Source organism: Epargyreus clarus, unplaced genomic scaffold (genome assembly GCF_041222505.1).
Source record: "Epargyreus clarus isolate Ecla_fem2 unplaced genomic scaffold, WU_Ecla_fem_2.2 ptg000015l, whole genome shotgun sequence".
NCBI lineage: Eukaryota > Metazoa > Arthropoda > Insecta > Lepidoptera > Hesperiidae > Epargyreus > Epargyreus clarus.
Window position 1 is genome coordinate 4,405,616 of NW_027332223.1, and position 22,867 is coordinate 4,428,482.

The 22,867-nt window shown below is 35.3% G+C and overlaps 1 protein-coding gene across 3 annotated transcripts in view; it reads right to left on the reverse strand.

The window, feature by feature from the left end:
* LOC140748358 (uncharacterized) overlaps positions 1-22,867 on the reverse strand; it is a 116,017-nt gene that overhangs the window by 81,803 nt on the left and 11,347 nt on the right. Inside the window, exons 1-3 of one of the 3 annotated variants that reach the window (XM_073081201.1) lie at positions 11,491-11,575; positions 8,922-9,319; positions 1,736-1,960 (exon numbers count right to left, since the gene is read on the reverse strand). In XM_073081201.1, the coding sequence (XP_072937302.1) occupies positions 1,736-1,960; positions 8,922-9,209 (513 nt within the window). In that variant the 5' untranslated portion in view covers positions 9,210-9,319; positions 11,491-11,575. Of the gene's footprint in view, positions 1-1,735; positions 1,961-8,921; positions 9,957-11,490; positions 11,576-22,867 lie in introns of those variants that run through there. The other 2 variants (XM_073081202.1, XM_073081203.1) reach the window with 2 other exon arrangements.

Below are 22,867 nucleotides of genomic sequence, written 5' to 3' on the forward strand. Positions count from 1 at the left end.
ACGTCGGAAGTTGCCAACGGTACAATTGATACATAGTGATACGTTGCAAATTACAATGGAATCTTATTTGGTCCTCTCCATAAATATTCATCGATACGTAAAAAATACAAATAAAAAAAGCATATCATCCGTATAAAGCAACTTCAATGAACATTTATAATTGGAAAAACTGTGCGTTTAACTACAATGAGTACCGTATTATTGGTATTACTCAATAACAAAGAAACTCATTTGCTAAAAAAACATTCAATACAAACACGTCAGTACTATGTTCACTATTCAACGAATAGTCGTATTTACGAAACAATCCGTGAGCTATTGTTTCAAAAGCCATTCACGACGCCGCCCACGTTGAGTCATGCCTCTCATCCTATCAGGTAAGAATGGCAATGAGTCTGTGATTAATGGGTTACGTTACGTCGCCTTAATCTTTCCATGATCTACGTGCATTTTGCTGAGTCATGACTGACATTGTTTCTGACGATTGATACATACGAAGATCATTAGAAACGATGCATTAGAAGGAAATAAAAACAATGTTTTACGCGACAAAGTGAATGGGCCGTTCTCGTGTTTGTGTCGTGCTTCGATTAAAGAGTTCGTGACCGATGTCGTTTTGACTACGCCGTACGCGAACGCAGGGTGCCATTTAGAGAATGTTCTGTTTTAAATTTGTTACAAATTTCATGGCACATAACTGGAATATTACGTAAACCGTAATGGCCGCAATCAAGCAAGAATCATACAAAGGTCGCAACAATATAATATTATCGTGGACAGGCGGCCTGTCAATCGCAAGCGCGGTCTTATTTCACGCAGTCACGACTCACCCGACGTCCTATTACCTAGACCTGGATAATAACACGGGCGTGCGATTACGAGAGGCGGCGGCAATTCCGCAAATTTGTATATAATGACTATCCAACCGTTTCATTATGTACGTTGACGCTTTCTGATATTCCAGCTGAGTAATCGGCAACAATACTGCGAAAGAACAACGCAATTGCCGTTCGTCACGCTGTCGAGTGGTCGACGTCACGCAATCGCAATAGCAAGATGGAAATTCGAGTTCCTTGAGACTAATGAGGGATTACTCTAATCTCGCCGAGCTAATCGAGTCCCTTTAACGGTACCTATTACTCAAAGGGGTAACGCTGATGAACACAGTGGATGGGGGGAAACGTTACGTGTGATCCCGCCGTCAAATAGAACTCGGCAGTTGATAAACAGGCGCAGACGGCTCCGCAGACAATGATTGATGTGCACGCTCCTAGCATACTGGTACATTACTGTCTCTGTGTATATTTACGAGACGAAGTAAAATTTTCAAAGGAAAGCGCAACGACGTTGTCGGATTTACGGTAAAGGAAAGTCCAATTATTGTCTAACTGGCTGCATATTGAGTAGATTTTTAGACTTCGATAGATGTAGAGTTACATGTTTGTAAACTCCTTGGTTGCAATTCAAATGATTTTAATAGGTGTAAAATAAAATAATAAAAGGTGATCTTTCACCTTAAAGTATCTCATAGATGCAAGTAAGAGAAATATTTGTATTACCTGTGACCCGAAACTGTTACGACGACGATTAAAACTATTTACATAATCCTGTTTACGACATTTTTTAAAACTTGATAGTTTCTATCTAGCTATGGCACTTTCCAATAACCCATTACCATAAAAATTAAACAACTCAAACGCTTAAACTATTCACGTTGTATAAATTCAAAGCTTACCTTCAAGTATGATCCGTAATATTTAGTGACGTACGGGCTATCGCACTGTGATAGCACCATGATCTCCTGCTGTATATCCTCGATTTCATCTTCGGCCTCCTCCAAGTCGATTATTTTAATGGCAACGACTTGCTGTGTCCTGTTGTCGACACCTTTGAACACCTCGCCGAAGGAGCCCTTGCCGATCTTCTCTTGTTTCGTGAAGATCAGCTCGGGGTCGACCTTCTGTGAACAAGAAATATGTGATATCAATATACAACTTTCAGCAATACATTTTGTTGTTGAAACAATTAAACCAAATTCAGGACTAAAAAGTACATTGAGCCGGCACTGATAATTGAACTTCATAGATTTGTTTTGAAACCGTCCCACATGATTTGGCCATTGACCGGTACCGTCGCCTATTAATCTACATTGAAGCACTGGGATGCTACGCACTACGGGGACTACGCACCAGGTATAGTATAGTATTTGTAGCTAGATATGAGCAATGAGTGATAAAAATCTATTTCCAGCATTTGTTTCATGCAAACAGTTCCTGCCTAAAATTATTCATATGACTGGAAAAAAATCACAATTACCCGACGTTTTATTATCAACAAGGAGTCTCTGGAGACGCTCTGAAATTTATATTGAAACGTCTGCTTGTTTCGGTCCGTGGAAAACCTCTGACCTGGAAAACGCGATATTAATTTTACGGGTCCAGATATCGCCTATTTACGACGTAAGCTCGGGTTTTTTCCGCCGACTAGAGGCGGTGCTCTAGTTAACGTAAAAAATATGGAATTTGTCCGCTTTTCGAACCGGTCGCCTGATAGTGTCTCGTTAGTAGTCGGACCGAGTCTGTCCGGAACTAAAATTAGTTTTTTTACAAGACACCGATAACAGCATATCAGTAGCTCACCCTGTATTTATTATTCGTTACAGGATTTCTTCAACAAATTTGCTATTTTTAAACGGTTCAAATATTTTTACTTACATTTATCATCTGTAATACAGACATATACATTATACATAAAGCGGTGTATAAAGCAAATGTTAACGGATTAGACAGGTTTAGAAAAAAATACGTATTAGTCAATGAAATTTTGTAATCCGGATTATGTACGATTTGTGTAATACGATAGCGCGACGTTAAATGATAGAAAAGAATGTGTATTATTATTACAACAGCTTGAATTATAAATTATGATAAGGAACATTAATCTATATTACGATAAGACCATTCCAATGACTTCATCATTAAAAAGAGGATTGTACGTTGGTAAAACATAAAAAATTGCATATTTCTTTAAGTATACAAATAAGTAAGGTACAATATATTTTGAATACATATCATTTTAAATACATGATTTGGTTAAGTAACGAGTACTTACAACTTTTATTTTAAGTAATTTGTCACGTGACGAAATAAAATTGGAGCGTATGGATGAGCCGCTACAATTATTCCGACCCTTGGATGGACATTCATTTTTCCACAAAAGGATGTTCTGTGTTGCTCTAAAACACCATCCTAAATTGGTTCCTTCCTTTATTAGCAAAATTCGTTGTGATAAAATGAAAAACAATCTTAATCAAACGAATCCAATTTATCTAAGTCCTTTACATTTTGAAATTGCTACAAGGAGTCAAGGCCTCGAAGGAGGTGCAACCGAACATGTTCCTACGTGACATGTTTACGAAAACGCACCAACATTCACGAGAACGAACCACCAATAGGAAAACGTCAACACTACATTAAAATTCAACTCACTATTGTAAAATTGTTCTTTAATTTCTCAGTATGCGGACATTTATTGTGTTAAAATTTATTGTACGTAATTTTAATTTATTATTATTTGACCACTTATCCTTGCACTATTTTTAAATAAAATTGAAGGGTTAGTTATTTTAAAATGACGTACGTGATGAATATATAATTATTAGAATTTAAAACATGAAATATACATTGTATCAAACATTTGTCCGTCCATCTTTACAAGCTAATCTCCACAATCGATGAATTTGTTCAAATACAGAGTTTCGATTAAAAAATGAAGCTAAATATATGACAACATGCGTAAAAATAGAAAACAATTAATATTCATTGTCCGATAATAGCTTTGACAGCCCAATAAAATCGAGCTAACGTTCACAAATGATAATATATGCTTTTTGAATGCAATCAAGACATATGATAATGACAAGTACATGATTGCTAGGGTATTCCCAGAGATTACATCGTCTTTGCAATTAGGTATTTAAAGAATGACTAAAAAAATCGACTAATCTACATTCATTATTTAACAGTAACACGTCACTTCACTTAAATGTAAACCTTGCGATGATTATCATCATTCACAAAATGAAGAATATATCTAAATCAATTTACGATACAGAATACTTATCCCACACAATGAATTTAAACAAAACGAACGACTGTTCTTTATTGTGAAGTGAAGAAACTTTGTCCGAGGGGATTGTTGACATTTCTATGGCGAATGAAGAATACTTGAAGCAAAATGCCGTTCTATTTATCAAGAGAGGTATCTGTTCTAGTGGCACGTGGATAATATTATCCGGATTAGACCGACGGCGCGCGACTTAACCGGGAGACGTGACCGGACTCCTAATAAGGACGCTTACACCGCATATTGAGACATAAATCTCGGATATGGTTAATCTTACAGTATCAGAACTAGTTTTTATGTAAAAATATGAAAGTCGGTAAATTGCAGGTAAAAATAAGAACAGGGTGGAGAAAGTTTAACATAAAAGTTTATCCAAAACAAGGTTCAAAGGATACAGTGATGTTGGCCTAGAATAAGATACATGAAATTTGTAATTATGATTGACGCCTAACATAATATAACTTCGATATAGCAAATTGCAGAACTAGTTCATGATCAATTTTAAAAGTAAATATTAGAGAAAAGAGGTAGCATTTGGTAGTGGCAAGGCAAGCGCTGCGATATGATATATTATTCTTCTCTGAAGAAAGTTCATGTCATACAAGTTTAAGTAGGGATAATAGTTTTAATCTCGCAGAGTGTTCGGATTGTTTAGGTTAACTTTAACCTGGATTGAAATGTTTTATTTTAATACAATAGGTAAAATAATACAATTACAAAAAAAAAACAATATTTACCCATTGCACATAATAAAATTATTATTCAACACTCGCATAATGTGATAACTTAGTTAAGATATAATCGTTTAATGTCGACGTTAAATAATTTTAATGAATGGCAGCATTTAATTATTACTCTAGACATCCCCACAATCTATCCAGCCGTATTGTTGACAGAGCGCGCCCCAATCCCATACGGGAAGGGTGAGAAGGTAACATCATTATTCCCTCTTAAAATTTCACCGTAAAGGTTCACGAAGGGGATGATGGGATGAAACTGAACGAACAAAACCGTTTATTGAGTTTGGACGGGCAATTTTAACAAAAGGAACCTTAAAAAATCCCGGGCCAATTTACAGGCGAGACCTCTAAAAAGTCTATTTCAGCGGGAACGCCGAACGGGTCGGGTTTGTTGTGGAATGAACGTTCCAGTTTTAATTAAAAAATGTTAACCGTTTTTGGTGTTCCATATATTAAAATGGAAAACCATACACATAGCAAAATATTTGTTTATTTTAAAGGTGTCATTCACACGGTGATTGGCTACCTACTTTTAACTGTCATGTGGTTAGCAAAGGACTCTTAAATGTGTTATTGATGAAATTTTCATCACTATGCATACTGATAATATCCCTGAGAGAAGGTCATTCCATAATATACACGTTCGTGGTAAACCCTTCAAGTGGACAGTTGAATACGACCATTGTTTAACAATAACAAAACCTCCATAAAATATGGAAACTAGGCAAAAAGAATAAAAATATATTTGGAGAGCTCAGATGGAGAGATATCAGATGGTATTTGATACTATGTAACACCATTTTACCTTTCTTTTTTAAATTCTGAACGTCTAAGAATAGTCATAATACTTTACTGCAAATTTTCTTTTTAACACGAAAGAAAAACCTCTTGAGCGAACAGATTTATGCGAAAAGTTCCGGGAAGAAATTAAAGTACTTTTCGCTAAGCACTCAAGAACACACCTAACTCCTACAAACACGGTTCACAGAATAAAATCCACGTCATTCTATAAAACTTCGAATATTTTACTTATACGACTAACGATCCTTAAGATAAAGAAAAAAATTAAGATTGCAGCTCGCGAATATTTAATAGTTCAACCTTTTACAATTAAGTTTTTGTTTTCAATTTGTATTGTACTTATTATCTAAGACAAAAAAATAATGTCATATGACGTGGATTTTCATATAAAAATAAATAACTGCTAATATTCTCGCTTTTATCAACGAATTTCTTGTGAAAAAAATATTATTATAGATATTTTTTCCTTGTGGAAAAAATATCTATAAAAAAATATAAAAATATCTATAAAAAGATATTCAAATCGACAATCAATACGATATGACCGTATCAAATATATTTCTTTTTTTATCACTGACTATAATCAGGTAAGTACATATATCAAGACCCTATCAATATTAGTACAGGTGAATATTATCAAATAAATAATATAATTGTGCAGACGTCACATGTAATAATTATATTTAACTGACTCACGGACAACGCCATCCCAAATTTATTTATACCATTAAATTATATAAATATTAAAGTTATAATTATTTAATTACACTATAAACAGGTACGCAAATTATACCTATGTTTTATATTTTTGCACATGGTACATGAGTTAAGAAAATATATTAAAGTAAAATGTGTAAGATTTATTTTTGGATATTTATATTTAGACTAAGTATGTAGTTTAATAACCTATAAAATTCTGATTTAAATTCGTTTCGCGTCTCTGAGTTTTATTTCGAATCAATTTACGAATAACAGTTTAATATATCACTGAGATTTATCGTGAGTTACTCTTTTTTCTTATTCATTTTTCGCAAAGTAATTCTAGCCTATTTCTCATTGTATCGGTTTCAAATTTATTTAACATCAATACACATACAAGAGATACAGACTAGATTATACAGATACATATTAGTTTTTTTAATGTTTCACAGATATTACATTAGGCGTCCACAGAATCTGATGGTAATAACTGGTGGTAGTAACTGTCACTCATCAATTGCGTCTTTTCTGTTGTTCCTTACAAGTTATCGATGAGTTCAATTTATAAGTGAACGTGAACGAAGTCGTATGCACAACTAGTTATCTATATTTCGTGGACTATAAACGAGCGATATCACAGTCGAACGCAGATGTATTGCAATAAAATGATAATGTGGTCGATGAAAATAAAACAATTGACATTAAATACCTACTGGAAAGTACTTCTGAACTGATATAATTTTATGATTTCATAAGTAGCAAGATTACTTTTATACCTAAAGAACTAACTGTTTCTTACAACTTCACTCATATATTTCAAGTTGACTACCATGAAACGAAATGTTCCGTACACAAAATCTAATCTAATCTACTATTTCATTAAAATAGATTTCAGGATAATAAAGATGGCATTGAGCATATTTAAGATTAATTATAACATAGTCACTAATTAATAGGTATATTCATATACAGAAAGATATCGAATATACGTAATACAAATCGTATAAAATGCCTATAAAGCCGCCATGCTATCGTACATCAATCATGCGTTTGATATGAACCATGTAAATTATAGGTGTAGTAATATCCTCTCCCGAGGTTTTATTGGCAAACTGAATAATTTCGATAACAACAGGAAGTATTGCCACAGCGGTCTTTTATTTGAATCTAGACCAACAGTAACAGTGCTTGGTTCTTTGCGTCACTCGGTTGCCTTAAGGCAGGACAGACACGGTTACGATTTCATTTGATATTCATTAGTTTCTCCCCTATATAGAGAACTCTCCCGCCGTAAAAGGTATATCGGAATCTGCTCAACGATACGCCGTTTTTACGACGCGAGAATTACGTAAATTGTACACAAACGTTAGTCGTTCAGATTCTGTAAGATAACGTGAGATTTTCTTACAAAATAATCGTTTCATAAAATGCAATTTCTCGCCATAAAACATTCTAGTCAGTTCGAAGCAGATAAGCCAGGATTCGATAAATTATCCATGATGAAATATGGCGGGCGAGTCGCAATTAAACGGCAGTTAATTGTCAATGTCCGCACGCTGTAAATACTAGCGACCGCTGTCACTGAACGACGTCAATGTCCAAACCAGTTTCCAATGAAAGTGACGTAGTTATTTTTTTTTATTGTTTGAGTCATGCAACAGACATTATTTGGTAATCTCAAAATGAATGTATCGATTGTATGCGATTAGACTATTCAAAGGTGGTAGAACACTTCGTGGTTCAACTGTTACAACAGCACTGTCAATTGATGTCGTGTTCTAGTTTGATGGGTGTGTAAGGGAGATACTATTACACGAGGCACTGTAACGTAAGGTAGCCTGTAACGTAAGGATAACAACGAATTTGCAGCACACAACATATATAATCAAATCGATTGCAAATATCCGCGGGGTACAGTGACAGCTACGTTTTTATAAAAAAGGCATTGAGAATAATATCCCAGGAGCTGCGTACCTTAGCGGAGTGGTAGAGAAACGCACTCCGTGTCGGGTGACGCGTGCGCAGCTGACATCCGACACGTATTGCAAGAGACGAGGAAATAAAATAACTAGTATATTATAATACGAAACCGTCAAGCGTCTCACGCACATCGACGCATGATATGAAACTAGTGCATTGCGTGAAATACGAAAATACACGCGCGAAACCTGTCTTTAAGACACAGATTTTTGATTTTGAGCACTCATTCATTTATTTCAATTTATTGGACATTGCAAGTGACAACATGCATATCTTTTTCATGTGTGCTATACTCAAATCAATAATATTCACTATTTTAAGATTTAGTGCCGTGGCATTTTATGTGACAATCTGTGTAGTCAGTTAGTCACCCTACTGATCTGTCAAGCAAAGTCCCGAGTTCAATTTGCAATTAATAGAAAAATTAAATAAATTTGAATACATTCTTGTTTTTAACGTAATCATTTTTATTGTAAGTTTTGGCTTAACGGACATAGGCATATATTTAAGCATTATGATCGGGATACCTTTTAATTTTACGGTATCATAATCTTACGGTACATATTAACAACTTACATATGTCGCAGTATTTTTGCTTTGTGACGGTCGAACCGGCGCAGGCCTCGCTGGCTGCGGGGGCACCTTTAACTGTCTTCGGTCAAAGGAAGACGCATGGCTACCGGTCCAGCCCCAACGGCCGGGACCGTTGCTTCCGTGAGGCAAAGAATAGGAAGACTGAGGTCTAAGGTGCCTCGATGTAGGACCAGACAGTATAGGCCCAGTGGGGCCTCGTTGCGGCAGAGGACCACTCGGTCCTTGAACATAATGATAATGCGGCGGATTCGACACAGCTGCACCCCACATCTTCAAAACACTTTTTCACTCACTAGCACCATACGACACAGTTCACCTCATTATACCAATAATAATCGCGCACTGACACCAATCGACATTCCATCAGTCTCACACTGAATCTTATCGAATTATAATAACGATAATTAACCGATCATTGCCATTTATTATTTAATTTAGTGATAACACACGCGAGTTAACGATCTATGACAGGCGATTCGGACGACCGTCCACGACAGAAAGACTGATTGCAAACACGATCACTCGCAAGCAACAGCCACCGGACGCGACTGCGACGTGCAAAGACTTAATTCGCATTCGATGTACAATTGTTTCGACGAAGAAGGTCACTAATGAGTCCCGTGTAATTTGAATACCCATATAGATAAGTTAGAACGGTCACAGTACCATAAAAACATTTCGACATATCAGAAACAGTATCGACCGCGACGAACCAACTTGCCGAAAAATAGACCCAAAACAAAAAAACAACACAAGAGAAGCGTTACAATCCGCAACGCGAAGTGCACAGAACCACGACGGTTTCATATTAAAGTTCACATCACTGAATATAGGAATCCAATGGTAACTTAGACAACCACTACACTGTTTCCACTCCAGCGACCTCGAGAGAAATCTGTCCCGACACGACTAATCCATAATGATGGACGGCGTGTGAGTTTGAACGCATTTGAGTGTAGACTGGTTGCGTGCTGGCAGTGGTCGTAAAACGTTCCACATCGGCCGTCCTGGCAATTGCATTATGATTTTTCGCAAGGGAGCGCGGGTGTGCGGGCGACGCGCGGGCGGCGGCGGCGAGCGGCGTCAGCGGACCGTGCAGCAAGCACCAGCTGCTTTGGCGCAGCGCGGCGAAACTTGCGCGCAATACAACAACGGTGTATATTTATTTCTAACTAGCTTCCCGACCGCGTGTGCAGTCGGCCTCACGCCTTCTGATTGAGTGACCGGGTTGGAATGAAATAAAATCTTACACTAACATAAACCACGCAATATTTTCTAAAAACCACATCTGACAGTAGTTATACTCTCTATCGTTCTTGTTGGCATAATAGATAAAACTTTAAAAATATATTTAAACATAGAGCCTACTCAATTTCCAATTATTATTGATTGGTTTTCATTTTCCCTATTTGCGAGGGATATTATAATTATTATTGTTTGTAAGTATTTTAAAGATACAGACGGACAAAATACAGATTTATTATAGATAAACTAGTCGATTGCCCCAGCCGGCATGGTAGCGCGTCGCTTGCGATCTACAAAATATGCAAATGTGAACATAACCTGCAATGGTACTTGCCCGACATAACGGCATTAGTGGACGTTGCTCAATGAAACTGTGCTATCACCGCATTTAGGTATAATAAAAAGGCCATACAAGAGAGCGAAAGTAATGATGATAGTCTTCGCAACAAGCAGATAAGTAGGTACGCCTTTGTACCTTATTTAAAGTAGACATACAATTGTTCAAACAATAGGCGGTTCTCATGTCAAAACTTTAATCATTTAGAAAACGAGGTACATACATACACTCTGAGTATCAATAGCCGTCGCGAGAACCAGCAAGAATAGGATTGGAGTACTTGGGCCGATTTGTTGAAAGAGCGTTCCAGTTAACGAGCGCGAAAGTCAACAAGACAAAGGCGTTACAAAACTTTCGTTGGCCCGCGACGGCGAGCATCTGAGCTGGGAGGCACAATAGGCGGCATTAGTATTCCGAGTGCGCTGTGTGAAGGCAATGGCAGCGGGGTGGACTGTCCTGAGGAGTCACCGCCCGCGGAGCCGTGCGCTGAATACCGGCCCTCGTGGACAACGAGCATTCCATGCCACTGTACGGCGAAGCTACGCATCGCCATAACTGTACGACATTGGGCAACGCAGCACACATACATTATTTGGTTTACGACCCGTTAGATCCTTTTGTGGTACCCATCACACAATTCAAAGCAACACGAAATACGTAGATAGTTTCCGATAAAAAGATAAAATTTATCTTCAAGTGCACATCGCACTGCAGACAACTACGAACATATAAATCAACGTGGTTTCAACATTAACGATCCGAACTCCGAAACGAGAAGAGCAACAGGTGTGGAAACATCGGCCCTGTCAAGGAATTTACCTACAGTAATATGTACTAGACATTACTACAGATACCGTTCGACACGAACAGCTGTTTGATGTATTCGATAATGTCGCCGCAGAATGGAACTTATCACTTATTTAAATGAACACCAAAAAAATCCACAAATCAAATACAACACGCACTCACTTATTTCATGTATAGTATAAAACCAATTTTATATAAATGAAATGATAGCAACAATCGAAGCCATCCAACCGACAGACAGCGAAGCCTACGCGTGACTAAAATTGTACGCGAACGTAGGTACACACAATGCGTTTTAAAAACGGATGCAGCAATAGCCTAAGGATATATGAAAATAATAATTATTATTTTGTTAATTATACATTGGTTATTACATTTATTTTTGATCTCCTGCCGAGCTTTCCATACCGTATTCCCATAACTAGGGAAGTCCAGGAAGCGTACTCCAACACACCACTCCAATGGTTGAAAATGGATTAATGCAACAGATACAAATCAACGTCACCATCATAATCTTATCTTGACCAATGGCATTCTATACTGCCTGTTAACGGACCACTTGATGATAATAAGAATAGAAGCACAAGGGGAGTTACAAACGAAATCGTTCAATATAAAGTTATCCAGTAGTACCTACCTCTGTAAAGATTCGCCACAGACCGTGGGTGCACGCGCAATCGAAGTTACGACAAAGTAAGAGATCGAAACATTAAGCAACTTGCACACCGAGCCGTTATAGGGCATTTATTTTATTCGAAGCAATACATTTATAGCGATTTTTTTTATATTTTCAAATGCGCATATGCAACTTCTTGTCTAACTTAATGTTCGAATAGGGTATATTTTTCTAAATCATTTCCCAATATAGTTTTTAAAATGGTAGCATTAAATTTCTTATCTTTTCATTTATTTATTATTAAATTGTTACTTGTTAAACTCGTTATGATTGAAAATCGTGATAATGACACAACGGTGACTAATCTATCTATTCATGTCTATTATCACTGGTGTACTACCGTCTTTATTTCGCAAAGTCTCCTACAACCCACTTCTACTACAAACTTGTGCACGTAGTTAACATCACGGCTCCAACTTCTAACTGGTGTTAGGAACATTCGGAACATAAATCGTCTAAACGCATTGGTTTCAGAATTTATCACCACAATTCGGGTTTCATTGTTCGCTTGGAATCTAAGCTTTAGATAATGGTAGTATTCCATTAATTTACAATCAGAATGCATTCTGTTGAGAAATATGGTGCAATGAAAATCAGTAATTAAGCTGAAACGGGTTAGAAATTTAAACGTTATGTTAGTAAGCGAAATTGCCACGAAACTGTTAATTTGATTCCGGTTTTGAACCCGTATAGATTTACAGCACAAATATTATAGTTTAAAGTACCTATATAACGCATACATGAGATTGTTATTTAAGCATAAGTAATAATTGAAAATGAACATTAAACCTTTAGACAGTTTCAGCGACCTAAGTGAATGAAACCTAAACCTCAGCCTGTTCATTGAACAGGCTGAGGTTTAGGTTTCATATATATGCTGAGTGTGACCGAAATATATGTGAAGGTGGAAAAAATGCAGTGATCGAGTATTGCTAATATGAAAGCATTCATTTTAATATTGCACAATGTAAACTTAAATCGGATATGCAAGCGAAACACGCTTAAACAATCAAAAACTAATATTCCAACAAAAACTGTCAATTACGCCTAGCATCTGTCCAATCGCATCTGTATTCCAATACGGACGCGGTACCGTTGAACACAAAACATCCCATTTGCGTCACATCGGAAACGCATTAAGCGCCGCGTCGGTGCTGTAAGGGCGCAATATCCGACCGGTAACGTACTATACGTGGCTACTCGCTCAACGTTGCGAAGCTGTGGAAACAAAAACAATGTGCAGGTGGACCGGACCTAATATAAATTGATATCCTATAACAACAGAGTCATTCACTGTGTTCACATTTGAAACTTTGGTAAGGTCTTGGTCAGAACTTTGTTACGTTAAACGTTCTCACTTATACACTTTTCAGGGCAACGAATATAATTATAAATCATGATATAGGACACCAATTAAGGGTTTATTATTAGAAGGGCAATGTATTATGGGCGACATAAAACACCTACCAATAGGTGGAATACATATTCATTTGCCAATTAAAAAAAACCTTATTGAATATTTTCATCACTGATTAATTCGTAAATTCAAATAAGGACTGGGCGAAATCATAAATCTATAGTCTATCCTACTACCTACTACGTCTAGTCTACCCAGTCTATAATCTATCCATATAGCCAAAAATCGAATTAAATAGAAAATCTCGTGAGTAATGAGGGTGTATTTTATAACTTAAGCGACAGACTGCGAGCACGTCTACTAATAGCCACTTGATATTTCATGTTTCACCGAACCTAATTAAAGCAGCTGAGCTTTAGCTTATAAATTGAATAATGAAAGTAATTTAACTTAGGGAATTAATAATGGACCCAGTATTGGACAAATCGCCCAAATTTGTATTCGTCAACTTTGCTCTTTACTAACATTATCGGAGCTTATTGAAGTTTTGAATATTCACCGACTTTCCTGCTGTTTACCGTTAAAACAGTTTAATAAGATTAATGAAGTGATAAATATTTCTACCAAATAACCATTTCATAATGTTAACATATTTACTAGCCTCAATTTTATAAGTACCTACTAACGGATTTCCCTTATTAAAAAAAGAGTTATTGTAGGTATTAGAGTTGTTTTTGTAGATAGGGACCATAGATTAGTAAAGATTACTCACTCCTAACTAGAGAATGTACCCAGTTTTGAGAATTGAAATACTTGCGTAAAAAAGTTTTGCCACGTCTCCGTGCTAAAATATCCCTAAAATATTTGAAATAATTATTTATTTATTATGTAAATTCATGTAAATTACACAGTATTAGTTATTTATTCGTAAATTTTCTCTAAAAATGTTTTTATTTGTCAAGAATTCAAAAAAAGAACTTACGATAATAAGCCATTTGTGGCTTCATACAATTTCAAGGCGGCGAAGTATCTTTACTAATCTATGATAGGGACTTATAATTTCTTTTCGCATTGAAACGTGTAAAGTGAAACCTTCACGTTATTCAAGTATTATTTATAACAGTTCTTATGTCATAACGGAAAGGAATGGTCCATTACGGTGATATATGACATGCTGAGTCTAACCTCATTTTGCGGAGACCCTTTTGGATAGGACATCTGCTTTCACTTTGCTTTTTGTCCGAGCGATAAAATTAGGTAGCTCATATTTTCCACTTAGATCCTTCAATTATGTATATCAAAGTCAGCTCAAACACTATCGGTCCCGGAGAAAGGAGGGAAATTCCAATAAAATGTTCACAGTCCACTGAAACCTTATTTAAGAGCACTCGATTATTCAGTGTGAACGGGCTTGTGTGGCGAGTGCAACGGCAATGGAGTCCGAAAAGAGCTATTTCCACACGAAGCGCATTGAGGCTGGAGGCACGTCTATTTAACGTTCGTGTGGACATGAATATTCTAAATTTAACCATGTCGCGTATTGACTTCTTGTATGCTTAAATTATATATCATAAAGGAAAAAAGAAACATCCTCAATCGTCAATTACAACTCTAGAGTAGCCAAACACCAGTTTTGAGATAGACAATGTTGCATTTTTCTGTCACTTCAGACGAATTAATAATATCAATAACATTCAGTTGCTTGGAAAAAGTGATATCAAGAATCTATACATTGTCAGTAAGAACATAATATTGCCCACGCCAATAGAATTTACAACAAACTAAAACTAAGATGTAAAAGTTTCAGAAATAATTTTAGTCACTCCGAAATACATTAAACAATCTAGACTTAAGTATGTCGACATCATGACAATCAAAATGTATTGTGATTTATAACGTAGCGTTAGTCACTTTCATCCTTATTGCAGTTACAAGTATGGAGTAAATCTGTATAAGGACAACAATGGACCAACAGATCCGTTAGACAATGACGTGATATTTGGTATAGAATCCAAATATGGACGAGGCGTCGTACGTATTCACCATTGGTTCCAAGTAAATGTACGACCAATAATGGCCCTATCAGCGGTTGGTCTTACCCAATACATTGACAATAACGGTAGGACATTATATAAATACCTCCATAGAATACACAATGTACTCTGAAACGCAAAAGGAATAGACAAAAAAACTATTTTTGGATAATACCTAACATGTTACTTAACCATGACAATATAAGTTGGCTTCCCATTATAAATCTAAGTACAAATCCATTCGTTGAGGATTCTTTAACTATCAAACGTTTTATAAACAATACAAAAAACATTATAATGTTTTACTAGTAATACGTAAACAAGGTTAGATACAATCTTATAAGAAACCACTATCAGGACAACTCCTTATACAGTATACGATTACAGAGTCTACTATTTACTGAAACGCATCTTGAATAACATTAACATTCATTCATTTCATTATCTTCCGCAAATCAGACACGTTTCACACTCCACATTTAGCCATTCTAAGATCGTATGTTTTATCAAGCAAGTGTCCACATGCACTGTAACTTAGTTTACGGTAAAGTTAAAGCAAGTTAATATGCACATTGCATATTTAAGTAACGAAATTATATCTTACGGATGTACTCGTATGACCTATACAATATTAACATATTTTATGGGCATTTTGCAAATTACTATCAGGTAACGTACCGGATAAAAACTATTCTGTATTTCATTCCAAAAACTTTACATATAATATATGTAAAATAACGTTTTACAGCTATTACCTAGAAAATTACCTTTAAGAACGAAGCCCATAGGACATTACTAATAAATAAACAGCAAAACATATGATAAATTATTTATTAACAAGCTGTAAGCCCTTACAACATCTTGGCACAATAAGGCATGTCGTAATCAATAATCGTGATGATGAACTAATCTCTGTTTCAATTGCAAGCAACATTCGGTTCCTTAATAAGCTATTATGATCAATTTGAACAATATTTAAGTATTTAAGTTATTCAAGGAATTGATGAAAAGTTAATAATTGAACAATCAATGGGTGTATAATAAGAGTACAGGTATAATTTGTGCTAACTACTTCCCTTCAGATTTATGAAAACATCACGTTTTATAGTAAAACAATAGTAAGGTGCACGTATGCTATGAAACATGACGCCGCGTGCCTTTGTGTGTTGTTGAATACGTCTAAATATATAAATATCGTATTGTGTTATGTGAAGCACTGTCTCGGCGTACAGTGAGCCGCCAGGTCCCGTTATCTGAGACGCCATTGAATGGAACTGCAACCTGACTGCTTATTAATGGAGGGCGTCGATCAAGCCGTTCGCTGGGGATTCGCGACTGTGCACAGGATGTGGGACTATTTTCGTAATCTCCAAGGGCAAGAGTATTTGTAGCTATAGTCCGGAAGTCACTGAGTCTAACAAGGAATAGTGTTGTATTGTAAACGGACGTAAATTTAAATCGAGTATGTCAAATACTCGATATTTTTCCACATAAAGTACCATTAACATGTTCATTTAAACAAACCAACAATATACGAGTATAACACGGCTTTCCCCAAAAAAACTCTTCGTGTTATTACTTGTCCCCTTTAAATTAGCAAAAGATCTGCAAGAATCGACCTAAAAATTCCTTCTTCTAAATATAAATTTCTTGTTAAATATTCTTAAGTTTTCAGTCTGCATTAGACACTTAACACCAGCGCTTTCCGTCAACTGGGAATCCGGAACAAAAATCTTAGATATAGACGAATTTAACGTTGCCTAGAAAACTTAACTTGTTAACCCATACGAATTCTACAAAAGCATTTACTTGTCAAACAATTCGCATTTAACTCAATCGATTGTTAAAGGGCTTACAAGTCGGTGTACCCAGACGATAGGTTCTGCGGCTTACCAAGGTACCCGCCTAGGACGAAAGCGCATAGATCTCGTTACGCTCTGCGCTAGAAAGTTGGTCCGGATTTGTGAATAGGATCCGTGTTGGTTTACACAAAGCCTTTTGAAGAATTAAAATAACAGGGAAAAGCTATTAACAAAACACGAAAAGAGAACAAAAGACAGATAACGATTACACGTAACCAGTGAAGATACTAAAAAAATTCAAATATGTACCGAGGAGACAACACGGGTTATTATTAAACAACAATATTATTATGTAGTGTCCTATAAAGTTAAAATGTACCTAACAGAAGTGCAAAATATTCCCCTTCTCGTTTAAATAATTAACATTAACATTGAAAAAATGCGATTTCAAATCATAAATTATTAAAAGTTGTTTTGTCATATTATTTTAATTCTTTTAAATTATGTGACGTAAGGACCTTTAATTATGACTAAACAAGAATCTATTTCCGTCATTAATTAAACTAGAAATATTTCAAGTTCAAGGTATTTTCAAACTGGTAAAGGTTAGGTCAGTAATTACATTGACATCCCGCCTTCAATTTGAATGTTAAATTCTCCCTTTGAAGCTCCATAATACCTCGTCAAGACTTTCATCCCCGTTTAAGCCTTTACAATTTAATTAGCAAATGGGCGTCATTCCTTTTATCTCTTTTCGCCCGGTTAAAATCTGAGTTCAAGTTTACAAATTAAATTTTTCGAATTTCGCCTTATTCCCTTGTGTAAGGTACGACTTTAATATTTTTTTGAAACACACAACATGACTGTTCATTTTATAATTCAAGAAGCTATGTGTCAGTCAACCAGAGGTGATCCCATTTAAAATTGAAACTCCTTCCAGAGTGAAAAAATAAGTGATAAATTCGTACTTTAAGTAGTAAGCTTCCTTGGTTTTTAAGTTATCACCAAAAGACATGAACTTTAACAAAAATAATAACACACTTCATAACAACAAAGAAAAATGTAAGTGCGATGTTAGTTGAATAAATAGATAATTTTGAAATCAACTTTTCGAGACACTAGGAAAAAAGAAAATTATGGTTGATTGTTTTTTGTTAAAAAAAAAAATTTTTACCTTTCAAAAAAGGGTATTTTTTGCTTCCTATAACGTTATGTACTACCCAGTACTCGGCACGGGTGTCACCCCACAGCGGAGTCAAACCCACGGCGTACACGCCACTGGTTAAATATCTCTAAATGGATTGTATTAAAGCCAAACGAGCTAAGTTATTTTGTTTAACTGGCCTTTAACAAATAATTCAGACTTAGATTAGAAATCAAATTTCAAAAACGTTTCTGCTTTTTGTATTAAACAGGTCGTTTAGTATAAGATTTATTTCAAGATTAATTATCCAAGATGCTTCGTCAGCAAAACCATCTCCAAACGAGAGAATTTCAAGTAGTTTCATGTAATAAATCGGTAGCATAATTAACAAAAGTAACTGATTCGACTCGATTAACATTAATTGCTACGACGGTAATCATTAAATGTAAGATTCAACATTAAATGTAATATTCAACATTTTCTTGAAATTTTAAAATCACTTAACATTAACTGTAGTTTTATTTGAAGTGCTATTCACGACGCGACGGCACCCATACAACTATAGCTGCATTTATTATAACTTTAGACTAGACTCTAGTCTAGACTAGGCGTTAGCGTTGGGGTGGGCGCACATTATAGATGCTAAAGAGCTAGTCAATGCTTCAAATATTTAAACAAAGGGTTGGAATGAGAATAGTGAAATGGTAACGCTTACAATAACATTGTTTTCTGAGCAAAGCTTGTCGAAGAAATTAATAGATTGATACATAAAAGTAAAAAAAATATTAAAAATTAGCAACAGAATTGACGCACTTAAAACAAAAAAATATTTAAAGAATGTCTCTTCGTAAACCTCAGAATTTACTGCTAACGTGCATCAGTGTAACATTCAAAAGTGCAGTGCACGCATATTGGGCATATGAGTACTAATGATTTCATAAAAGATACTACATCCTTTTGTCTTTAGTATTACCAGTCAGACTTTTCCGAGATCTACGTTACTGGTTAAAATAATACAGTTACGACCTCTCCGCCTATACCCAGAAAACCCACATTCCGACTGGTTGAAGGTGATTAACTCATTAACATTTGGGTACTTGGTAATGTTCTATGATACGTAACTACTATTAATTAGTGTATCTTTTCAACGATAATAATCCAAATCCAAATCATCAATGACGTGGGTAGAACAACTATAATAAATAAATGATTAATCAACAGGAACAGGTTAAATATAACTTTACCTTGTTACATATTGCATCATTTTAACCACATTTTGATTATAATTTAAATTAATTTATTAATACGTCTCTGCAAAGGTATGATAAATAACTATTGTTAACACATTTATGTTAAGTAACTACTTGATAGAAATGTGATTCATATAAAGTATTGCTATTTTATCTGACTATAAAAACCTATCAGTTTTCAAGTGTCTACTTGAAATAATGGTAGTTTCCAGATGCGTCATGTATAATTAATTATACACATTGACGTAATTTAATAAATATTTAATAAATTAAAAGCAAAAGCCAATTGAAGAATCAAGTTGAAGAAATCATTCCGATGTCAAATGAAGTGTTTATCAATTTTAACCTTAAAAAGAAGATAAAATGTCCGTCTGCTCAATGTACTAATTTCATTTCATCATTTTTTTGCTTTTTATGATTTAGAATCAACTAAAACCTTAATAACCTTAATAAAAATTAATAAATAATTAAAATACAAAGACTATTCGTATCAGTAGTTATTTTGGTACGAGGAAACTAACTAACATGTAATTTCCCCAATGTCCGTGGCAGCTAATTTCAATGTCATATTTACTCGTCAAATACTTAATCACGACCAATTTTTCAGACCAGTGATTAAGTAGTGAGTAGTAATACTACACTCGAAACTCGCAAAGCGGTGTAGTTGATTGAAAGTCATTTGGGAAAGTGCCACCTGAACCAATCACGCAATATTTGACAAACATATACGAAACCCAAATATATAATACTCATATGTGTATATTACTTTGGAATTGTTAAGCCACTAGCGTTTCTTAAGATAATAGGAGTTGTGTTTTGATTTGAAATGAGAGGTAAAGTAGATGTATTTCTGGTATTTACTATAGGGGTTCCACCATAGTCTTCGGGGCTTAAACATTTATGATCAATTTTGGAAATCCATGCCAGTGTGTTTGACTTCAGGCGATAATGAACCTATGTGAGGCGGCCTTCATTCTCGTATATATAGTATATACCTGGTAGTAGTTATAATTGTAATAACAGGTGTACAAATTCATACCCATAGATTAACAAACGTATAACATGACGTCATCACGTGTAATTTCATTACGTTCCCGGTTGTGAAGTATCTTTATACGAACAAGTAGTTGAATGAACGTAATTCGGGAAAGTGCCGGCGGCACGACCGACCGGTCACGCAACGCACTACGTAGTATGAAACAACCCGAATTATAATTGGTGTCGGCATGATTAAGTTAATTGGGACTAGTTGGGAGTACCTGCTTTGTTTGCGGAATCGGAAGTGAACGGTGTCAGGTTAAACAAAGAACTAATATCGTAAAGCTGATAGTGCATATCTCAGTTTACACGTATCTAAGCGGTTGTCTTAGTCTTGGTCGTATTGTATTATAATATGTACTATTTATTAGCTATTTTGTAACGCTTTTAATAACAAAACTCCTCGATTTAATCTAAAATATATAAATCTTTATTCTTTATATATTGCGATTGATATAGACAGCAAGACGGCACAAACATTTCACAGATAGAGAAAGATAAGATGAATAGCCATTGACAAAAACTTAACGCGAACAAAAACAATTCGCTGAGGAATGTAGAGCCCCGAGCGACCACTACAAGATCATGTTGCGAGTCAATCAAACGAACGAAATGATATAGAGCTAGAGAAGGTATGTTAACGGATTTACTCGTTTTTTGTTTTATTTGAAAACGGTTACAGCGCCGATATTTGATTTTGATACCGATAAGGCGACCTGTGTTCTTATATCGATATCAGAAGAACGCCGTATTGCTAATGTCATATTGTTAGTTTCAGCTGCAAATGCAAATGTTATGTAATTTTTTTTTCTCACCTCATTGAGTATTAAATTCTATTAAAGACGCCCCCAATAAAATATTAAGAACCAGTCTCGTTTTACCTTTGATCATTGTTTTTCTTAAATGTATCTATAGTAGTTTTATTATAACAGTTGACCATGTTGAGCGATATATAAATAAAAACGGTTTAAGTTAAAGATTGGCATATCGGCACACGCCTACTGTCCTTATGAATAGAGGAATATAGATGTCTGAATGTCTCAATACATAAACATGTTACTGATATGAGATAGACAAACACCATAAGTCGCCACTCAAGGTCATTGCGACACTACTCGCTGCCCGCGCAATTAGCATGAATTTACAACCAGTTGGCGAATAACTAATGCATAATATTACATACAAGGAATACGAAGTTGTCCGCCCACTTGAGAGGCTGTGACGAAATATTTAGTACAGGCGCGCGAGAAAATTTCTAAACGACTATCTATAGTAGGTATGTAATAGATATGGTATGAATTGATACGGTGTGGTTTAGTGCTGATGTAGGAAGAATGCAAGGTCTTGACGAGACCGATAAGCGTATATATAAATGATTTTTGCCTTTGTTTAGAAATTACAGTGTGTATAAAAAATAAGATTAAACAATTTAATAAATGGTTACTAAAAGTCGATGCAATGTTATATTATACAAACTTTATAACTAAGATTTTAATCAAGACAAACTTTCTAGTGTTATGTTATGAATAATATAATTTATTCCTTTCATGCGACAGTAAACCTCTTATATACAAAGATTTAAGAAAGACCTACCTGTTAAATCAATGATCAAGAAGCAGCCTCTTAACCTCTCAAGTCTTAAAACCGGACTTGATTGATGATGACGGGATGTTTACTTTTTGAGGCCGTCGAGTTGTGCAAACAAGGACGCATTTTAAAATAACAATGAAAAAAATCATTACCGAAAACATGATTTATTTAAGATTTTAGACGTCAAATATTTAAGAAATCGTGCCTAGGACATGTTTGGTAAGAAAACACCGAGGTGTTTTAATGGACATTTGAACAATTCAACTTAAGGATTGTAAAAAAATATTAGAAGATTTTTCCTAACAACACAAAAGTTCGCAGAAACCAATATTTGTAATTTTTACCTAATCCGTTAAATGTCACTTAAATAGCTGTGACGTAGTGGTGTGATTAGGACATTAGAAAAAATGATAAGAACACTAATTTACAAAAAAAGAACTTAATTCATCTTATATTGTCCATTGCACCTATATAACTTGGATCAGACAACACTGAACTTCCTAGATATCTGTTATAGATTCGTGCGCAGTGCCAATCAAATCCTTTAGCTAGACTCGACCCATACATTTTTGCTATCGGGCAGCGACTAATGTTTTTGTATTATTTCGAGACATTTTCAAATCTCACATTTCGTAGTAACTAAATCTAA